The sequence below is a fragment of the Littorina saxatilis genome, unplaced genomic scaffold (assembly GCF_037325665.1).
Source record: "Littorina saxatilis isolate snail1 unplaced genomic scaffold, US_GU_Lsax_2.0 scaffold_132, whole genome shotgun sequence".
In the NCBI taxonomy this organism is placed as follows: domain Eukaryota; kingdom Metazoa; phylum Mollusca; class Gastropoda; order Littorinimorpha; family Littorinidae; genus Littorina; species Littorina saxatilis.
The window spans coordinates 25,001-45,529 of NW_027128080.1; the positions used below are offsets into that span (position 1 = coordinate 25,001).

Sequence of the window (20,529 nt, forward strand, 5' to 3'; positions counted from 1 at the left end):
ACACACACGCACACACACACATGTCCACACACACACAAACACAAACACACACACACACACACACACACACACACACACGCAGTAAACATTGTTCATCCGAAAGTGCACATTCACAGGGTCGCGACAACTACATCATCATAGAATGCTTCTCTGAAGAGGTGAGTCTTGAGATTTGCTTTGAAAGAAGGCAGAGATGGACTAAGACGTAGAGACAAAGGGAGTTTGTTCCAGATATGATCAGCTGCGACTGAAAGACAGCGGCCACCATGATCGTCCCTCTGATACTTAGTTGTGCTCCAGGCTGTACCTTGATTCATCAGTGAAGAGGACCACAGCCCACTGCTGACGTGTCCAGAGAATGTGACGCCTGGACCAAACTCTGCGAGCTCTCTTGTGGACGAGGGTCATCTTGGGGCGCTTGGATGGACGACGGGCGTGGTACTGGGCAGCATGCAGGCGGTTGCGAACAGTCTGTGTGCTGACGTTGGTGTTGGTAGCAGCCCGTAATTGCCTTCCGATACGGTTTGCAGTGGAAGTTCGCACTGTTTGGGCCTGTCTTGTGATGAAACGATCTTCTCTTAGCTTGCTGTGGTCTTCTTTCGTCTGCCTGGGGGAGGCCTGTCTTGAACTAGTCCAGTGGCCTGGAAGCGCTGTCGCAGTCTTGTGATGACGGAGGGGGACACCACTGAGAAGCCTTCTGGCAATCTCCCGTACGCCAACACCGTCTTGGAACCACCCTATGGCTCTTCCTCTGTCCAGCAGGCTTAACTTCTGTCGTCCGACCATCGTGATGTTGTGCCCTGGTCCGCCCAGGCCCTGGCTTTTATTGAGTAACCAGTGACCAGTGTTCACAGTCAAAGGATCAAGCTTCCACGTGCAGTGCATCATTTTGTCAGAAACACGCTATAGAAAAAATGGTGAGTCGGCATAAAACGGTAACATTTTCCAACTTTTCACCAATTTTCAACGCTCAGCCACTGACGCCCGAGTAGCACGTGCAGCACACCAAGCCTGTACAACAAAGGCAGGAGTCCACTCTGTGCGTGTGTGTAAGATCAGCGTTGTAGCTTGCAAAGTTTTGACAATAGCATCGATTTGCAAAAACACATGAAAATGAAGGGTGTTCCCTAACATTTTGTGAGTAGTTTAGTTACAGAAAAAATCGTCTGCTCCGGCGCGCGCCGAAGCCAAAGTTGATTATCACGTGACACTTTAGAGTTCTTTGCACAGTAAATACATCCGCGAAAGATAGCTCGCTTGAAACTGTCTTACATATCAATTGCTTTGTAATTAAAAAATTACACAACACCATGAAAAGTCATTACAAAAAGATCTAAATATGTAACAAATCGATTTCCTCTCCAGAGAAGGAAAACAAAGAACTTCTCAGGGATAGAATGAGACCCGAAGGGAAGTAACTCATTTTTGACCTGAGTTCAGGATGCACCTTTACCTTGATTCCGACTGTTCACACACACGCACGCATGCACGCACGCACGCAAACATACACGCACGCACGCACGCACGCACGCTCGCACTCGCGCACACTTGATCGCTAGACAAATGCCTCAGTGATAGATGTCCACGAAGGGGGAGTAACTTCTAAGTGTTTACCACAGATATGGGTTTAACGTTGAGAGTTGTTGCCCTTTTAACACGAGCAACTACTGTTCTCAGAGAACTAAGGCCCTAAGTTAGGCAAGGTTAAGAACATAATTAGATGTTTGCAAATATTGAAATTGTGTATAATTAGAAATGGAAAAGAGGGTATACTATAGTTTCAATGAGGAAGGATACGGACCGCAGCACAAAAGAAGGGAAAATGTAGAAATAGAGATAAGAACCATTTACGGTAACGATTAATACACACACTTTTACAGTCGCTCTTGGATTTACTCAACGTTACTCTACTCTACTCGTTACTGGGGTTTTGTCCGTTCATGATGTGCTAAAATGATAACATTGAAGGGAAGAAGAAAAGAAATTGTGTATTCTGGACTTAAGTGACGTGGTGATTACTTCGATTTGTGTCTGAACAATTGTGTGTGCTTGTAATCACGAACATTGCATCACCATACACCACCACCGCTACAATATGTTGCAGCTTCAACCCCAGTCGGAGAGTCTGCCTACAACCACACAAGGGTTATCGTTGATCTCATCATCGATGTATTGGAGAAGGGTGCGAGTCGACCAGGATTCGACCGACTCAAACAAGAGACGCTCATCTTACCCTTTCATAACGCTTCCTTGGTTAGGACAACATTCAGTCGCTTCCTTAAGAAACAATCAGAAATTGTCACAGCAATCGCCTATGTAAAGAATCACCTCCAGAAATATGGGTTTTGTCTCAACCACTACCAACAACCGGAAATCACACACAGGGGATGTGATTGGTGTGAGCTGGAATGTACCTTCGAGGATAAAGACGCTCGACTGGTCATGCTTGCTCGCAAACACGATTGTCTGGCAGAAGATCCCGATCCGAAAAGGTGCATGAAAGGCCACTTCGGGAAGAATGAAAAAAGAACTTCTCAAATCAAAACAGAGCACAGACTTGCATCAGAAAAAGCGCGAAACTACAAGCACAACTTGGACATGCTGCTTCACCTCAGCCATGAATGCAAGCATTTGCTGAGCATGTACGCCTTTCAGTACTCGCCCTTCCCTTTCTTCATCACCGAAGCCACTCAAAACAGACGCCTTCTTCACTTATTGTTGACCCACAGGGAGGCCCGCAAGTGGCTCAAGAGAGACGTACTGCTGAAGATTCTGTGCGACATTGTGGATGCGTTGCGGTTTTTCAAGCAAAAAGGCATCGTACTGAGGAATATCACATGCTTCAACATATTGGTAAAAGCCACAAGAAGGCAACAACCTTTTCTTGACATTCTTCCGTCAGAATCTTTCATTGTGAAGGTTGTTGATTTGGGGCAGGCGCATCACATCAAAGATCTTGTGTATCCGTACCCGTCCGTTCTGAAAGGTATGTACTGGTACAAGACCAAACCCAAACGTTGCTATCGGTCTAATGACCAATAATTTTGATAAGAATTCGGTCAAGTAACCAAGTGATGATCTGATAAGCTGATCATGACTGAAATGGTCTTGCCTGTTGAATTTGAAACTAACCCTTTCTTGTGAATATGCTGAGTTTAGTTTTACACCTGTTGGGATGCTCTATAAGCTTCAAACAAACATTTACAAAAGAATAAATACACCGCCGTACCGCTTAAAAATAACAAGAAAACAAACCAAATCAAGAAAGGAACATCTGTCATAGATATTTTGCACACACGAAGTATTTCTAAGTGATCTACTCGACGACAGTTGTTGAAATAACCATTTACATTTAATAGTTTTAGTTTCAATTGTTTGCGTGAAATCTGTTAAAAATGAAGTCCATCTTTTCTAATACTAATTGGAAGCTTATATTCACAGTACCCTTTCTCCCCTCCAACATCGTATTTCTGTTATAGCAGGTTGCTTGCAGAATGTGCAAATAAAACCCTGATGAACTCAAATAAGTGCCGAAAAAATTACACTTGACTTTGAAGATATTAATGTAACACACTTTGCACGCATGTTTTTTGATTATGTTATCATATATTTTTTTAAAACTTTTTCCGGAAACCCTTAGCGGCTTATCTCAACTTAACTACTTATGAATTTCTCTGTTCTTAAAATAACAATCTTTAAGTGTTAAACACATGAGAAAACACTGCATATTCAGAACTTGGTTATTGTGTGTTACACATAAGCTAATATGTACGTGGGACATATACTTAAAAAAAAATTTTTTTTTAGATAGAAACTATTTTTCGGCACACAGAACAAGGACTTTAGAACCACATGACCTAAAAGCAGTATTTGTTTGAGCATTCATTTCTTGGTGTTTCTTAATCAGTTATTGTTAACTATACTACTCGATTGACATCTATTGATTGTAGTTGCAGTTGAAAATCAGGGAAAAATTCCAACACGCTGGACTCCTCAGGAGGCTCTGCTAGATGGCTCCTATTCGGAGAAGTCTGAAATGTATTCCTTGGGTTGTGCGGGATTCGAGATGTTTACACATGGGAATCAGCCTTTCAGCAGCTACGATTCTCACTGTACCACAGAGCAACTGCTCCTCAAGGTATAGTACGACAGAAATACATGTCTATGTATTTTATATTGGTGTTACTGGTTCGTTTCTGCGCAGGGACTTTTTATATTTAGTCAAGTTTTGACTAAATATTTTAACATCGAGGGGGAATCGAAACGAGGGTCGTGGTGTATGTGCGTGTGTCTGTGTGTGTGTGTGTGTGTGTGTGTGTGTGTGTGTGTGTGTGTGTGTGTGTAGAGCGATTCAGACTAAACTACTGGACCGATCTTTATGAAATTTGACATGAGAGTTCCTGGGTATGAAATCCCCGAACGTTTTTGTCATTTTTTTGATAAATGTCTTTGATGACGTCATATCCGGCTTTTCGTGAAAGTTGAGGCGGCACTGTCACGCCCTCATTTTTCAACCAAATTGGTTGAAATTTTGGTCAAGTAATCTTCGACGAAGCCCGGACTTTGGTATTGCATTTCAGCTTGGTGGCTTAAAAATTAATTAATGACTTTGGTCATTAAAAATCTGAAAATTGTAAAAAAAAATAAAAATTTATCAAACGATCCAAATTTACGTTTATCTTATTCTCCATCATTTGCTGATTCCAAAAACATATAAATATGTTATATTCGGATTAAAAACAAGCTCTGAAAATTAAATATATAAAAATTATTATCAAAATTAAATTGTCCAAATCAATTTAAAAACACTTTCATCTTATTTCTTGTCGGTTCCTGATTCCAAAAACATATAGATATGATATGTTTGGATTAAAAACACGCTCAGAAAGTTAAAACAAAGAGAGGTACAGAAAAGCGTGCTATCCTTCTTAGCGCAACTACTACCCCGCTCTTCTTGTCAATTTCACTGCCTTTGCCATGAGCGGTGGACTGACGATGCTACGAGTATACGGTCTTGCTGAAAAATGGCATTGCGTTCAGTTTCATTCTGTGAGTTCGACAGCTACTTGACTAAATATTGTATTTTCGCCTTACGCGACTTGTTATTTACTGAATTGTTTTCTTGGCAGGGCGGGGATGTAGCGCAGTCGGTAGCGCGCTGGATTTGTATCCATCCAGTTGGCCGCTGTCAGCGTGAGTTCGTCTGCGCGTTCGGCGAGAGATTTATTTCTCAGAGTCAACTTTGTGTGCAGACTCTCCTCGGTGTCCGAACACCCCCCGTGTGTACACGCAAGCACAAGACCAAGTGCGCACGAAAAAGATCCTGTAATCCATGTCAGAGTTCGGTGGGTTATAGAAACACGAAAATACCCAGCATGCTTCCCCCGAAAACGGCGTATGGCTGCCTAAATGGCGGGGTAAAAAAGGGTCATACACGTAAAATTCCACTCGTGCAAAAAACACGAGTGTACGTGGGAGTTTCAGCCCACGAACGCAGAAGAAGAAGAAGAAGAAGAAGAAGAAGAAGTTTTCTTGGCGACTAAAAAAATCTGCGAAACAAAATCTAGCACTCAAAAAATACCACATTGCACAGAAAGTTTCCAGACAATGTTTATTTGAAAGGTTTTGAAGTTAAGGGGAAACACTGGAGTCTTAAGCGGACATAATGTGTTTTCAAGCAAGATTTGGGTCAAATATATTAGGTACGTCTTCCTGAGTAGAAAAGTATGCCTGGTCAAACTTTTACCCCCCAGGTCTGGACTTAAAAGAGAATATTATTTCAGGCAAACACCTTGGCAGTTATGTGGTTTTAACCATAATCATTTACACAGGAAGAATTGTATCTTCAATATTCTAGACTGTTTACTATTTTAAACATGATTTCCTTCCTGTGAAACCAATCTTATACACCACCATGTCTTACACACGTCCTGGCATTTACCACACATAAGAACATCATTACGCTTGTTAGAGTTTTCAAAATGTCGGGGAAGAAACCAACATTAATGTTTACGCTTCAACTAAAATTGAAAGTTCGATGAAAGATTCAGAAACAGTTCCATTGCATTATTTAATTGCTCTTCTGAATCCCAAAATGTATAGATATGTTATGTTTTGTATGAAAATGTGCTAACATTTTTTTAAGAAAAAAACACCATAATATGGTTAATACAATTTAGATTCGTTATGGGCATGCTTTGCCGAAACTGTCTAGCTTAACCCGTCTCGGTCTTCGGGTTTCAGCTAACCGTACAGTAGTCTTGGTGATGACTGTTCCTTTTCCCCAGATTCTGGGCAATAAATCAATAAATTGATTACATGTTTTGATATATGTGACCCTCCACCACGAAATGAGTCGCATGTCACCTCGCGCGGTTCTGCGCTAGGCTTGATATAAGTCCGGAGAGTGCATGGTAACAGCGTGAGGGTCACCTTAGTCACAGGCTTATAACTCAAACAGTTTTCGCTCTTTTCTAAAACGGTTTTCACCACTGGATAGAGCATAAAACACTCTTTAGGAAAATGTACAAATATGAAAATCATGCAAAGGTGACATGCGACTCATTCCGTGGTGGAGGGTCACATATCTCTACGCATTACTTGTTTGTCTTGTTTTTGATTATAGTTGGTGTGGTATGCTGTTGCATGTGACATTACTAGTCAGTAGCAGTTGTCATAGTAGCAGTAATCAGCGGTACCACTTTTCCAATTTCAGTTGTTGCAAGAACCACGCACGGTCACACTGCACCACTGGCAATGTATCCCAAATGATGTCTTCAATCTGATCAGCAGATTGACAGACTCTGACATCGGTGGAAGACCTCAGTCGCTAGATGCAGTGGCTCAGGAATTGACCAGTTTAAGGACAGAGCAGAACGGGAATGAAGGTTTGAAGCCTCGTGTACCATTTTGTTCTTTTGCATATAACTTTTAGTTTTGCTTCGTTTTTAATTGCTTTTATACTGTTCAAAAAAAGAAACGCATAGTTGTTACTTGCCAAATTTGTTTTATTTTGGAAAAAATTAACAGAAAATCCAATATTTAGATTATTTGTTTGAAATTTGGTATGGACACAGTTGAATGCACACACAGTTCATTTGCATCTTCAAATCAATCAGTCAATCAATACGATTGGGTGCCGAGGCTGTCAAGTCAGTAGGGGGTGTGACTGCCTTGAGCAGCAACAACTGCCCGGCACCTTCTGGGCATGGACTGGATCAGATGCCGGATATCTTGCTGTGGGATGGTGTCCCACTCCTCCTGAAGTGCCTGCAATAGATCGCGGTGATTTGCCGGCGCTTCTTCTCGCCTGCGCACACGTCTGTCCAATTCATCCCAGAGGTGTTCTATCGGGTTCATGTCTGGCGACATGGATGGCCAGGGAAGCACCTGGACATGATGGTCGGTGAGGAACTGGGTGGTGAGTCGTGCTGTGTGCGGGCGAGCGTTGTCCTGCAGGAATATGGCATCCTGGTCAGCCAGAAGAGGAAGGGCGTGTGGGCGCAGAATTTCCTCCACGTATCGCTGGGCAGTTATGCGCCCTTGGACGTGCACCAGGGTGCTCCTTCCAGCGGTATTGATCGCCCCCCACACCATGACGCCTCCACCACCATGAACGGGTGCCTCATCCACACAGTTGGGCGCGTAACGTTCGTTTACTCTCCGGTAGACCCTCCTCCGACCATCATGTCGCTGGAGCAGGAAGTAGGACTCGTCGCTGAACCACACGTGTCTCCAGTGATTCCGGACGGTCCAGCGAAGGTGCTGGTTGCCCCACTGCACTCGGTTCTGGCGATGGCGGCGGGTGAGGACAGCTCCTCTGTGAGGTCTGCGAGCTCTCAAACCAGCTTCATGCAGGCGGTTCCGCACGGTCTGGTCCGATAATCGGTGTGGCCCGGGGAGAGCCTGGACAGAAGATGAGGCCGACAGGAAACGATTCCGGAGGTGGCGGAGCCGTATGAAGCGGTCATGAGCAGCAGTTGTCGCCCTTGGTCTTCCCGTTCGTGGCAAGTCAGCAACGGAGCCAGTGGCTTGAAACCTGACCCACAGTCTACTGATGGTGCTCTGGGACACGTGGAAGTGCCTGGCGATTGCACTTTGACTTTGGCCTGCTTGTAAACGACCCAATGCAATTTGGCGGTCTTCTCTGCTCAATCGGGCCATCTTTCGTCGCTGAATTGTCGTCTGATTTCTTTGTGGCGAACAATCCGCTTTTATGGGTTTTGGAAGACATGGTGAGAGCTCAATATTCCCCGAGTTTCACGAGATTACACTGAAGCATGACGAGTGGTCAAATGAGCAATTTTGACATTGTAGCCACTGATAACGCATGCGTCACGTGCAGAGCTCACTTGTGGCAATGGACGAAAGGTCGACGACCAGATAAACATTTTCTGCAGTTTGGTGGATATCCTTGTAGCCATATAACTAAATTAACCAAATATTACAAGCTATGCGTTTCTTTTTTTGAACAGTATACATTTAGTCAAGTTTTGACTAAATGTTTTTACACAGAGGGGGAATCGAGACGAGGGTCGTGGTGTGTGTGTGTGTGTGTGTGTGTGTGTGTGTGTGTGTGTGTGTGTGTCTGTCTGTCTGTCTGTCTGTCTGTCTGTGCGTGTGTGTGTGTAGAGCGATTCAGACTAAACTACTGGACCTATCTTTATGAAGTTTTACTTGCGTTTCTTTTTTTGAACAGTATACATTTTTACATTTAGTCAAGTTTTGACTAAATGTTTTAACATAGAGGGGGAATCGAGACGAGGGTCGTGGTGTATGTGTGTGTGTGTGTGTGTGTGTGTGTGTGTGTGTGTGTGTGTGTGTGTCTGTCTGTCTGTCTGTCTGTCTGTGCGTGTGTGTGTGTAGAGCGATTCAGACTAAACTACTGGACCTAACTTTATGAAGTTTTACTTGAGGGTTTCTGGGTATGATATCCCCAGACGTTTTTTTTCTTTTTTTCGATAAATGTCTTTTATGACGTCATATCTGGCTTTTTGTAAAAGTTGAGGCGGCACTGTCACACCCTCATTTTTCAATCAAACTTGTTTCTTTCTGCTTTGATTTAGCACCTGGAATAAGCCTGCGCTAGCGTTCTAAATATGTTATTGTTAAATTGATTTGATGACATCAGCTTACAAAACACGTGATAAAAAGGCGGACAAATGTTTAAAAAGGGAAAGTTTTAATTCTTATCCAAGAGCTGAAAGTGAAAGTGGTGCTGTGACTGTTGTTTCGAAGATGGTCGAAAGAAATTCCGAATGTTTTGTTTTCTTTTGAATTACACGTGCAAATATATATACAATTTGTTAATTGTTGATTTTGAACGTTGTTGATTTCGAATCTGAATTTAAACATTGTGTTTCTGACTACAAGAGCTTCCTTTTGGTTTCGTACTCATCGTGTGATTATTCAGAAATGCGTTTGTAAAGAACAGGTAAATGATGTCAACGTGTCCAAATTGATTACGTAATCAGAGAAACAAATGAAAGTACAGACATGTAAATTCCACCAAGGCTTTGAACCCACTTTGAAAGCAGCTGGAATTTTGGACTGTCTCAAATATAATATATATATTTCTACTCCATACAGTTACGACACATTGTTACATTGGTCAAATAATTAAAAAAAAACATGAATTTTCAGACGTTTACACAACCATTGGACTTGGAGTCGCCACTGACTATCCCATGAGGTACCCAAAACTGAGTCAGCAGCAACTTGAAAGACAAAATGAGCCTGAAACAGTAAGTTACAGCCAAAGAAGACTAGCTTCACACCAGTTTTGCATGAAGATGTCTACCAAATCGAGGGAATAATTGCAAAGATCTAAATGTATTTTCATTTTATTTAAAACGAAACCTAGTAAAGAAATGTGAGGGTAGTTTGCCAATGCGGGAGACGACTGCAGATCCAAGACAACGTGGCCGGATAATAAGGATCAGAATGTCTGTTTAATAGAAAAGATGCATTTTTTTATGATACATTTAAGCCCCGCCATCGACATGTTTAGTGCGAGCACTGATAATGATAGTGATAAATGATAGTGAACTAAACCGCCGTTTGTTGTTGTTGTTGTTGTTGTTGTTGTTGTTGTTGTTTATGCCTGTTGCGTTTGTGTCTCGACGATGAAATCATGGTTTTACTTAAGCGTAAATAAACCCAGAACATGTAGAAGTGTTTGTATTATGTTTCATGTGATGATCTAAGGTAAAGGTTAAGGGTGTCATTTGACCATGTTTGTTCGTAGTGGAGCAAGATCTCAACTTCTCTAGGTCAAGCTTTATGAGAGCAGTGCCCATCGCCTCTCCCTCATTGCCTTCCCCTGCATCGGTTCTGAATAGGGTTAGGTTCCAGCTGGGTGGAGCTCTCGGGTATTTTGAATTTATGTGTATGTGTCCCCGGTGTGGTCGATCCATGTCCATGACCGCCAGCGTGAGAGGCAAGCGCTCTAACCACTATGCCAACTCTAGTTCTCACACCATCTACGATCTACACCAATGGGCGGTCTCGATTAGCAGCTATCATCTGCTGAAGGGACATTAAAACCCAAAAACCAAACAAACACCAATGGTTTTACATTGTGATAGCCTAAAGAAGTTTTATTGGCTTTTTGTGCTCTTAGGGCTAGCCCTGTGGCAATCTTAAAACAAACGTAGGGCTTATGTCCCACTGCTCTGTGCGGAATGACGTCGTAGGGTGGAGGGATGGGTGGGGATCCGTGACCATGTTAGTGAAGTGACCAGAAACATTACCACCAGCATTAATGGGAAATAGGCCTACACGGTCACCCCCCAAAGCAAATGCAACCCACAACAATGCTAATTTCTTTTACATCTGTTGACCGAATGACTTCATGTTTAGTGTACATTATCTTCAGCTTATGTATGATGAACTCCCGTAGTGGCAAGTTTGTAAGTAATATAGTCTGACTTTGGTGCAAATTCAAAACAGTTTCTAAACAGTTTCGGGGATCGACTCAACAAGGTTCGAAATTGAGTGGTAGCCAATCTGACCTGATTAAAGCCCCAAACCCCCCAATACGGCGTTTGTTTGTTTGTTTGTTTGTTTGCTTAACGCCCAGCCGACCACAAAGGGCCACCCAATATGGCGTTACCATACAGATTGCTCAACATTTTTCATAACAACACAAACATTATATTGCATTTATGACAAGACAAACAACCATGCAACACAAATATCCCCCATCATGCTAAGGGGGATAATCAATAAAAACACAAGACTTATGATCAGTCAAGTTCATATTTACTAGACTGATAAGAAGATAACATTTGTTTGGCATGAAATGGGCACGGATTGGCGGAAGATAAGCAGTGGTTAGGGGGTAACTGCTTTAATCATGAAATTCAACCCCAGCTGGCCCCAGGTTAGCTGGCAACAACGGGTCTCAGCTCGGCTGAAAACCTTCATTTACAAACCTGAGTCAGCATGGTCGGGGTGTGAAACCATTACCATGTGCTTACTTTACGGCACCCATGCTGCTGTTTACGGTGCTTTGCTACCAGACCCAGTCTTCAGATCTTCTGGCCACATCCCGTGGTTCGCTTGGGCTCACACTGTGGACCCTGCCTAAGTCCGGTAACAATCTACCAAAATACAGCAGAATGCAGTGTCCCCCTTTACCATGCTTATCTCCCGCCACTAACAGCTATGCATTAGGTGTTCCGCCAATCCGTACCCTTGGGACGTTTAATTTAAATAATGTTTGCTAGTTGCTGCTCAAAGTTTAGTTTAAATAGTTCATTTCCCCCTTGAGGTGGACGCCATCAGGGAGGAGGCAATCCATGCCAATGTTCTGATGGTGTATAACTCTGCCGTTCTCGTTTATAATTCGGCACTTGGCCCTTCGATTGAGTCTACGTCGCGAGTTCTCAGCACCTTGCTGGGTGTGGGCATAACGCCATGCCCCACGGGGTAGCATGTCCGACCCCACCAAGATCACCGCCGGGTAATAGGCCTTGATGAAGCAGACAAGTTCATCAAGTTCCTGCAGCCACTGCTTCTGGTCTACCCGGGCGATGTCGTTCGCGCCCATGTGCAGGACCAGGTATCTTGGTGGGGTTCTTCGGATGGTGCTGAGCAGCTTGGTGCGGGCCTGGGGAAACCCAAGGCCCGGCTGTCCCGCGAGCAGTACAGGCAATGGTAGTCGCAGGTCTTGCCGCGATCTGTCCAGGTGTTGCTGCAGCCTGGCTATTAGGCTGGACCACACTAACATGATTCCTGGAACTTACATGATAAATTTTCTTTCTCATTTAATGTATATGAAACATAATTCACTACATAACTACTGTTGACTTTGTATGCTATAGCTGAATAGGATCTTGATTACCTCCCTTGCCCCACACAGCAAAATTGAACAGAGGCGGTGAAAACCAATCCTCAAAATATAAATTCCCCTACCCAATAAACAATGGTGCTGCAAACTACCCATGCAATACTACTTACGCATGACTAGGTATCGCCAGAACGCCTTCCATGCTGCGGAGGTGTAAACCAATCCGCCCAGGCCACAAACAAAACTATTAACACCTGACGAGAACACAGCGGTGGTTGCTTACTGCTTGTCATAAAATCATTTATGGCTATAATAATAATTGGGTAGACATCTCAAGTTATTTTGCCACTGATACACCGACGTCTTCTTTTTTCCAGGGGATTCCACCTGCGGTTCAAAGATTCATTGAAAACGGAGGTACCAGTGCTTCATATCAAGAGTGTCTTTGCATGTCTGCTACACACACACACACACACACACACACACACACACACACACACACACACACACACACGTACACACACACGTACACACACACACATATACATACACGCACACACACACGCACGAACATAAAAGCAAGAGAAAAAATGTACAACTAAAAAGGAACACACACACACACACACACAAACACACACACACACAAACACACACACACACAAACACACACACACACACACACACACACACACACACACACACACACACACACACACACACACAATGTTGATATTAATTTAGATACAAAATGATAACTTGCTGAAAAAAATGCGAATATAATAAAGTTTGATTGCTGCAGTGCCTGAAGACACAAGGAACAAGAAACGCAGGGACTCTGGGAAATGTAAAGTGACGAAAGAGGAACTCCAACCTCGGGACAGCATCACCATTGAGCACAAGGTAACAACGTACGATGAGAGCTTAGTCGATATCAAGTCTTTGTGTTTGATCACGTAAGACAGTTGTAAAAGATGGTATGTTGGTCCATTTTCGCAAACGGCACACATCCTTCTGCCCCAGAACGTGATAACGGGAATGTTAATTACATTTTGGCGGGAGATGCCAACTGGTAAACCGCATAAAGATTCGTTTGGCTGGCAACAGTTACGGTACGTGGTAATCTGTGAGACAGTTGTGCAAAGCTTTTGAGTGTTTATATTTAAATTGCAATACAAATAAAAATCGTTGCTTCAGCAAGGCTGTGACCTGCACTGCATCTTTAAGAAACAAATTATTGAGTTTTGCTAACAAGTATGTACTGCATTTAAATGATGAGAAGTTAATGAGTATCATTAAAATAGCTGCTTTATATCGAGCTGACGTAAAGCTGATAGAATTAAATTATTTAAATTATGTTTACGGCGCCTAACCCTCTAGGGGGGTCCGCCCCCGCGGAATTTTTGTTTTATCCAAAGAAGAAAAATAAAACTATCTGGTGCATCCTGAGCCAATAAATTACCTCTTTTTTTTGGGGGGGGGAACCCCCCCCCCCCCCAGATCCGCCCTTGTTGACCTTGATTTGATCTTGACTTGACTAACCATATTTATTTTAAAAAAATTTAATCTTGACCTTGATTTGAGTTTAACTTCACTGATTTTTTTAATTTTGCACAGACCTTGATTTGCTTTCGGTAAAAAAAAATCACTTTTTGCCCAACTTTTCCCCAACTTTACTTTAGATCTGTACTCACATTACACCAATTTAGAAATACTGTACCCGTGTGGACAAGTTCGGGGGAAAAGTCCGGAGGCGCTGGACCCGAGTACTCTTCAGACTGGCTCGCTCCTCCAGTATGACAGTTTTTGTCTTGTGCACGTTTAAGACCAAGTGATTGCTCTGTGTGAATTACAGGCATTCCCTTTGCTTTATAAATACATTGGCATGCGAGCAGAGGATGTGCGTGGTGACTGGTACCGGGACGCTTCGGCACCGGGACGCTTCGGTACCGGGACGCTTCGTGCCCTACTGCGCGTGAGCGTCCCGAAGCGTCCCGGTACCAAAGCGTCCCGGTACCCCTGTGACGCGTTATAGTGGGACGCTTCGGTACCGGGACGCTTCGGCACCGGGACGCTTCGGTACCGGGACGCTTCGGTACCGGGACGCTTCGTGATGTACCCCTAATGGATACAGAATAATAAGCGTGACGCAGATCCACAGACGCCATAAAACAACCAGGTGTTATCATATCTGTTGCAGAAGTCAAACTTTCCATTTTGAAATGCTCATATGCAACCGATTCATTAAATCGCTTTAGATTCAGTATCAGTCTGAACGAACCATCTGGTTTCCTGACAAGAAAGATAGGAGAAATAACTTGGTGTTTTTCATTTACACTCTTTTCAATGACACCAAGATCAAGTAGCTTTAGAATTTCTGCATCCATGACTTTCTGCTGATTTCCTTGGACCTGATTTGAACTTGCAGAAATGTTTGACAACTGATCATAGTCAGTAATGGGTATTTCAGCACCCTGAACCATACCAAGTATGAATTCATCTGATGTAATTTTTTGCCATTCTTCAAGATATTCTGTCAATCTACCTGCTTTGAAATGTAGTGGTCTGTGTATTCCTTCACTCGGTGTACAATCATCACTTACCTTACTTTGTGGCTTTAATCTTGAGATCTTCTCAGAAAGTTGCGGCTCCTGCCTCGCTGGTAGCCTTGTGTCCTGCCTCTCTGCGGGTAGTACATAGCACTCCTGGCTCTGCCCCTCCCCCGAGGGTAGTACTGGCTGTCCCAGTTTTTTGCATGTGGAAAAAACTTTCTTCCTTTCACCGACTGGGTGAAATTTTGCCCAAGTTTTGATGTTGAGTCAATTGTTGCACACACATTTTTCAAGTCATCCCCGAAAAGCTTGTCGGTTTTCTGTATTTCCTGTTAACTTGAGAAGCCGTGACAATCTGGGCTCTCCTGTCCACACTTATATCGCTACTGGCCTTCAACACCAATCCAATAGCGTCCATCAGGTCTTTAACCCGAGACTTGGCCACAGCATCTTTATCAGCCAGACACGTATCCGTCACACTCGCAAGTGCACATACAGCTCTCAGAAGTGTTTTCTGGATTGACTGTGCCCGTAGATCCTTGGACTTCGCAGAGTGGTCCATAATGTCCCAGATTTCAGAGTTAACACGTGGGACCATGATTTTGCAATTTTCCGGGCGCCTGTGTTTTGCGATTTTTTCTTTTAACTTTTTGTCACTCATTTTCCCTTTGAACATTGTGAGAATAACCTCACCGAGGTCTGTGTTAATTTTTGGGCCCACATCTTCTTCATTTTCATACTCTTGTGCAATGTCTTTCAAATCGAGATCATCGTTCTTACTCGTGTCGAGTGTGTTTTGATTCAGGTTTACAAGGCGATTTACCCTTTCATCCAAATCCAAGTCTTCGCTGTTCTTGAATCTTTTCTGAGTAAGCACCTGCTCTCCTTCATCATCATAGTCCGTTACTTCACCCTCTTCAGAGTCGGATTTATATCTAGCCTTTCGTGACATGTCCGTGTCGGAAGCACGTTTTGAACTTGATGGTTTTGCCCTCTTTACGTCAGGTTTCTTTGCGGTTTCAAAAAACCTGGTTAATTCGGCTAAAATACGCTCGTTGTGACGTTTCATAGCATCAAAATGTGACACAGGCATTGTCACTGTTTTTGTCACTAACGTGTCGTCCAGTAATGTTATTTCTGTTTCTTGATCCACATCACTAGATGCATCATGAAGTTCATCTTCGCCATGTGGCCGTTTTTTCCCCCGATCACGAAGTCGGTCAGAGTCAGACATATTGGCCTCAAAAGTATAGGAAAACTATAACAAATACTCCAGAATTACTTGAAAGAACACACAATCAACTCTCAGCGCCAAAGAGAAACACAATAGCTTGCGATGAACTAAAACAAGTTCGGATTTACGTCGATTTTGTCAGAGCAAAAATCGACACACGTTCGACCGCCATTGAACGCGCGTGATATGACCGTCCACGCTTGCGCGTATCTCGTATATGACGCAGTTTTCGGGAAACTGCGTGAAGTGGAATTTATACATAAAGACAGCCTTATTGTATGCAAGGTGGGTTTATAGGGGAAGGAAATTAAAGCTGTTTAACTTCATTTCTGTAGACATGTGCGATTCATACAGGATAAGTTTTGCAGCACGACGGTACAAAGAATAGATTTTCAATAAGTGAACATCACTGCAGCCATCCCACAATGTGGAAGCAAAATTAATATGAGGCATTATATGCGCATGAACGAACATTTCTAATGTTTCAGACTTCGCATAATGTTTGAGTTTTGACAACAAATACAAATTCCTTGATAACACTTTGCAGAGGTTGTTTATATGTGTTTGCCATTTCATTTCTTCATCGACAGTTACACCAAGTATGCGATGTTCTTTAACTTGCTGTATTTGAGTTGTACCTAAGGACAGTTGTAATTTAAGAGGACTTATCTGATGCTTTTGTCTTGTGGTAATAACAATGCTTTTAGTTTTTTCTGGGTGCAGTATCATGGCATTTGATGTGCACCATTTCGCAACTTCGTCCAAAGTGTTCGTCAGGGAAGAATTTACTGATTCCAACGAGGTGTTACTGGTATGAATAGACGAATCGTCTGCAAAAAACTTGCATTTGACTTTATCATCCAATACATGTAAAGGCAAATCATTAACGTAAATACAAAAAAGAATAGGTCCTAATACAGACCCTTGAGGGACGCCATGTTTTACTAGTGCAGTAGACGAGTTCTGGCATTGTAGAGAATTCGTCTACTGCACTAGAAAAACATGGCGTCCCTCCGAGAGAGAGAGAGAGAGAGAGAGAGAGAGAGAGAGAGAGAGAGAGAGAGAGAGAGAGAGAGAGAGAGAGAGAGAGAGAGAGAGAGAGAGAGAGAGAGAGATGGACTATGCGCTAATTATTCTGCATTTAGTTATACACTTTGACAATTCAATCTGTTCTTTTCAGGACTGGGAAACTATGGTAGTAGAAAAGGTGACCGAGAACTGGCAAGTGAGTGTTTTGCCTGCACTGGTAGCAAACGATCCCTTGGCGGGTGTGACGTGCTGGACTTCGCAGAAAATGATTGATTCTCAGCCAGAAAGTCCTCTGCGGAAGCATGTGGGTGCAGTGAATTTGACTTTCATCTGTATGAAAATGGGTCGATGAAATAGCAAAGTGTGTGTGTGTGTGTTTGTGTGCGTGTGTGTGTGTGTACACGTATGGGTGTATGTGTGTGTGTGTTTGTATGTGTGTGTGTGTATGTGTGTGTATGTGTGTGTGTGTGTGTGTGTGTGTGCGTGTGTGTATATATATATACCTTGAATTGAAACCCTCCCAAAACCTAATTGAAGCCCACCATCGCTTTTGCTCCGCCGGGCTTTAATCAGGCTTTAGTCGGGCGTCACTATGATAGGCTTCAATTAGAAACTTCGAGGTCATCATGTTAGATTGACGCCCGACCAAAACCGTAAATAGGCAATATGTGATTCGATTAGTTACTATAAAGACTTTGCTTGAGTGGCTCGATCCCGTAATCTTTTCGTGTCATTTGAACAACGTATAACTTGTGCAGTTCGACACAAATCGACGAAAACAGTAGTGCTTATGACAAGAAGTGATTTGTGACCCTCCACCACGGAATGAGTCGCATGTCACCTTTTCATGATTTTCATATTTTTACATTTTCTTAAAGAGTTTTTTATTCTCTATCCAGTGGTGAAAACCGTTTTTAGAAAAGAGCAAAAACTTTTCGAGTTATAAGCCTGCGACTTAATGGTGACCCTCACACTGTTACTGCATGGACACCCCCCGGACTTATATTATGCCTAGCGCAGAACCGCGTGAGGTGACATGCGACTCATTTCGTGGTGGAGGGTCACATATTGGCACAAGGAACACGTGAAATTCATTTTGCTACGGGTCGATACCACTATCTTTTGAAAACAGACTGACAGACAGACTGACACAGACAGACAGATACACACACACACACACACACACACACACACACACACACACACACACACACACACATACGCACACACACACCCCGTCGCGATATAACCTTGAACGGTTGAAAACGACGTTAAACACCAAATAAAGAAAGACACACACACACACACACACACACACACACACACACACACACACACACACACACACACACACACTTACATGCTGACTGTTAGCAAATGATAACAGAGATGTCGAGAAAATAGATATGAGCATGATATCATTTTTGAGACCTAGTCTAAGATATAGGTAGATATAATATAATATTGCTATTTCATATGTTGCGTAGATTTCCATTGGTCAGTTGGGCAAAACTGAGCTCATTGCAAAAGTGATGTCGAGGACATTTCCGTCGATATCAGTTTTGATATCGACGACCTCTTCATTGCTTCCCCACTTCAAAAAACCTAAATTTAAAAACAAAAATAATATATGTGAAAATGTAATTATCCCAGAATTTAGTTGAGCAAGTAAATAATTACTTTTTGAAAGATAAGACATTTTGAAATACTGGAAAGTACAAAAAAAGAGTGAAAAAAAATCAGAGGGAAGGATATGGAACAGCCAAAACTGAGACAAATACTTTTGTAATTTCTTTACAGTGAATAAAAAATGTCTAGAGAAATAGCAATATATCTAACATTAACGGACTGTGTGATGATATCTTCTGCAATTGGTCTGTTTCGACAGTGATATCAAAATCTCGACCTCCGGTCTCGATTTTGATATCAATGTTTCAACAGACCATAGCAGAAGATATCACACAGTCCGTCAATATTGGGTATTATTTGACGTCAATTGAATCACGCAATTTAACTTGATTCTTCAGAACTTTGACTTTTTTAGGTGAGCATGTCGGCATTGTACACGAAGACAATACGTCACGCTGATGTTGTTTATTCAAACATTTACTTTGTTCTCTCTCTTTGGCGTAATGTACAAAAGGGTCCCGGCCTGACTGCTATCACAGTTAGCGGGTCACCTAGAATCAGTTCTGATTCGTCAAATAGCCATAAGGTGCACTGAAATTGTAATAAATAGTAATAGAGATACGCACACCATTCTTTTCACTGGCACTTGTTTTTGTTTGTGAGTTTGACAGAAATTGCAGACGTCGCTAGTTATCTCCATTTTACATGGTAGAGTACCAAAGAATGATCAGTCCCGTCATCCAGTTTATTTTCTGTCTGCAGAACACAACGTTTCGCTCCTCTTCAACAGCAGAATCTTCCAAATGCAGCCAGTAGAATCTGTGTTTTCTTGTTTCAGGAGAGGCATTATACGCGCTGCATAGACTTGATATCAGCCGCAAAATCGGATCTGTTTTGGAACAATTCACGGTTCTCCAGTGATCAGGGCTATGAAGGTGCATGCTCACCAGATTTGTCTGGCAGGTGTTACCAGGTTTTGCACTCTTTGACTCTCCAGCTGATGATATTGCACGAGCAGGGGTTCTGCCATGGTGATGTCCGGGCCGCCAACATTCTCATTGACCGCAATAGCGGAGAGGTAAGGTTTTTAGACTTGTGTACGAGAATCATAAGTCAAAGGAACTGTTTGAAACTTAACCATACGAGCAGTCTCCATTTGCGTGCTATAGCATTGCAGTAGTTTGGTACAACTCAACAAGCATATTTTTCATGACAACTGGCCACAAAAGCTGGTAGCGTGATTTGCAGTCGTGGAGCTGTTTGAGTACCCCTACGCACTCCCTGTATGGAACATGAATTCTATTTCACTCTTTTGAAGTTGTATTCACCTTTCTAAATAGTGATTAACAATCTTTGCTTAAAGTTGTAGTATATTTATGAACATTGGGAAGAGGGGGTCGGGGTGCTCAAAGAAATGACCGCAAAGACGGCACAGAGTCTTAAGCCCGTCCTAAATTGAGCACGAAGTCGACTTGGCGAAGCTACGAGAAGTCCTCATACCGAAAACCCGCAGCTGCAGCGAGGTACTTTGTACCCTACTTCGCTGCGCAAGTCAAGCTGCGCCGTAGCTCTGCGACAAAGTTGTTCTTTTTGATAGAAGAGTGATTTGTGATTCAAGATGGACGTAGAAATCACACTCGAAAGAGCAGAGTGCATTCCCTTGGACTTCACAAATTCTCGTTCCGAAAGCTTGGCGAAGTGAGTTACGCGAAGTCGACTTCGTCCAAATAAGGACAGACTTTAGGATACCCTTAGCGTAACTGACAATACACCGCGACCCCCCACCCCATTAAAAC

At 42.9% G+C, this 20,529-nt stretch overlaps 1 protein-coding gene across 1 annotated transcript in view; it reads left to right on the forward strand.

The window, feature by feature from the left end:
• The window catches only part of LOC138956452 (uncharacterized), a 40,727-nt gene that overhangs the window by 3,713 nt on the left and 16,485 nt on the right, over positions 1-20,529 (forward strand). Inside the window, exons 4-11 of the mRNA XM_070327809.1 lie at positions 2,105-2,986; positions 3,951-4,138; positions 6,716-6,887; positions 9,643-9,743; positions 12,670-12,709; positions 13,092-13,192; positions 17,256-17,408; positions 19,572-19,811. Of these exons, the coding sequence (XP_070183910.1) occupies positions 2,105-2,986; positions 3,951-4,138; positions 6,716-6,887; positions 9,643-9,743; positions 12,670-12,709; positions 13,092-13,192; positions 17,256-17,408; positions 19,572-19,811 (1,877 nt within the window). The remainder of the gene's footprint in view (positions 1-2,104; positions 2,987-3,950; positions 4,139-6,715; positions 6,888-9,642; positions 9,744-12,669; positions 12,710-13,091; positions 13,193-17,255; positions 17,409-19,571; positions 19,812-20,529) is intronic.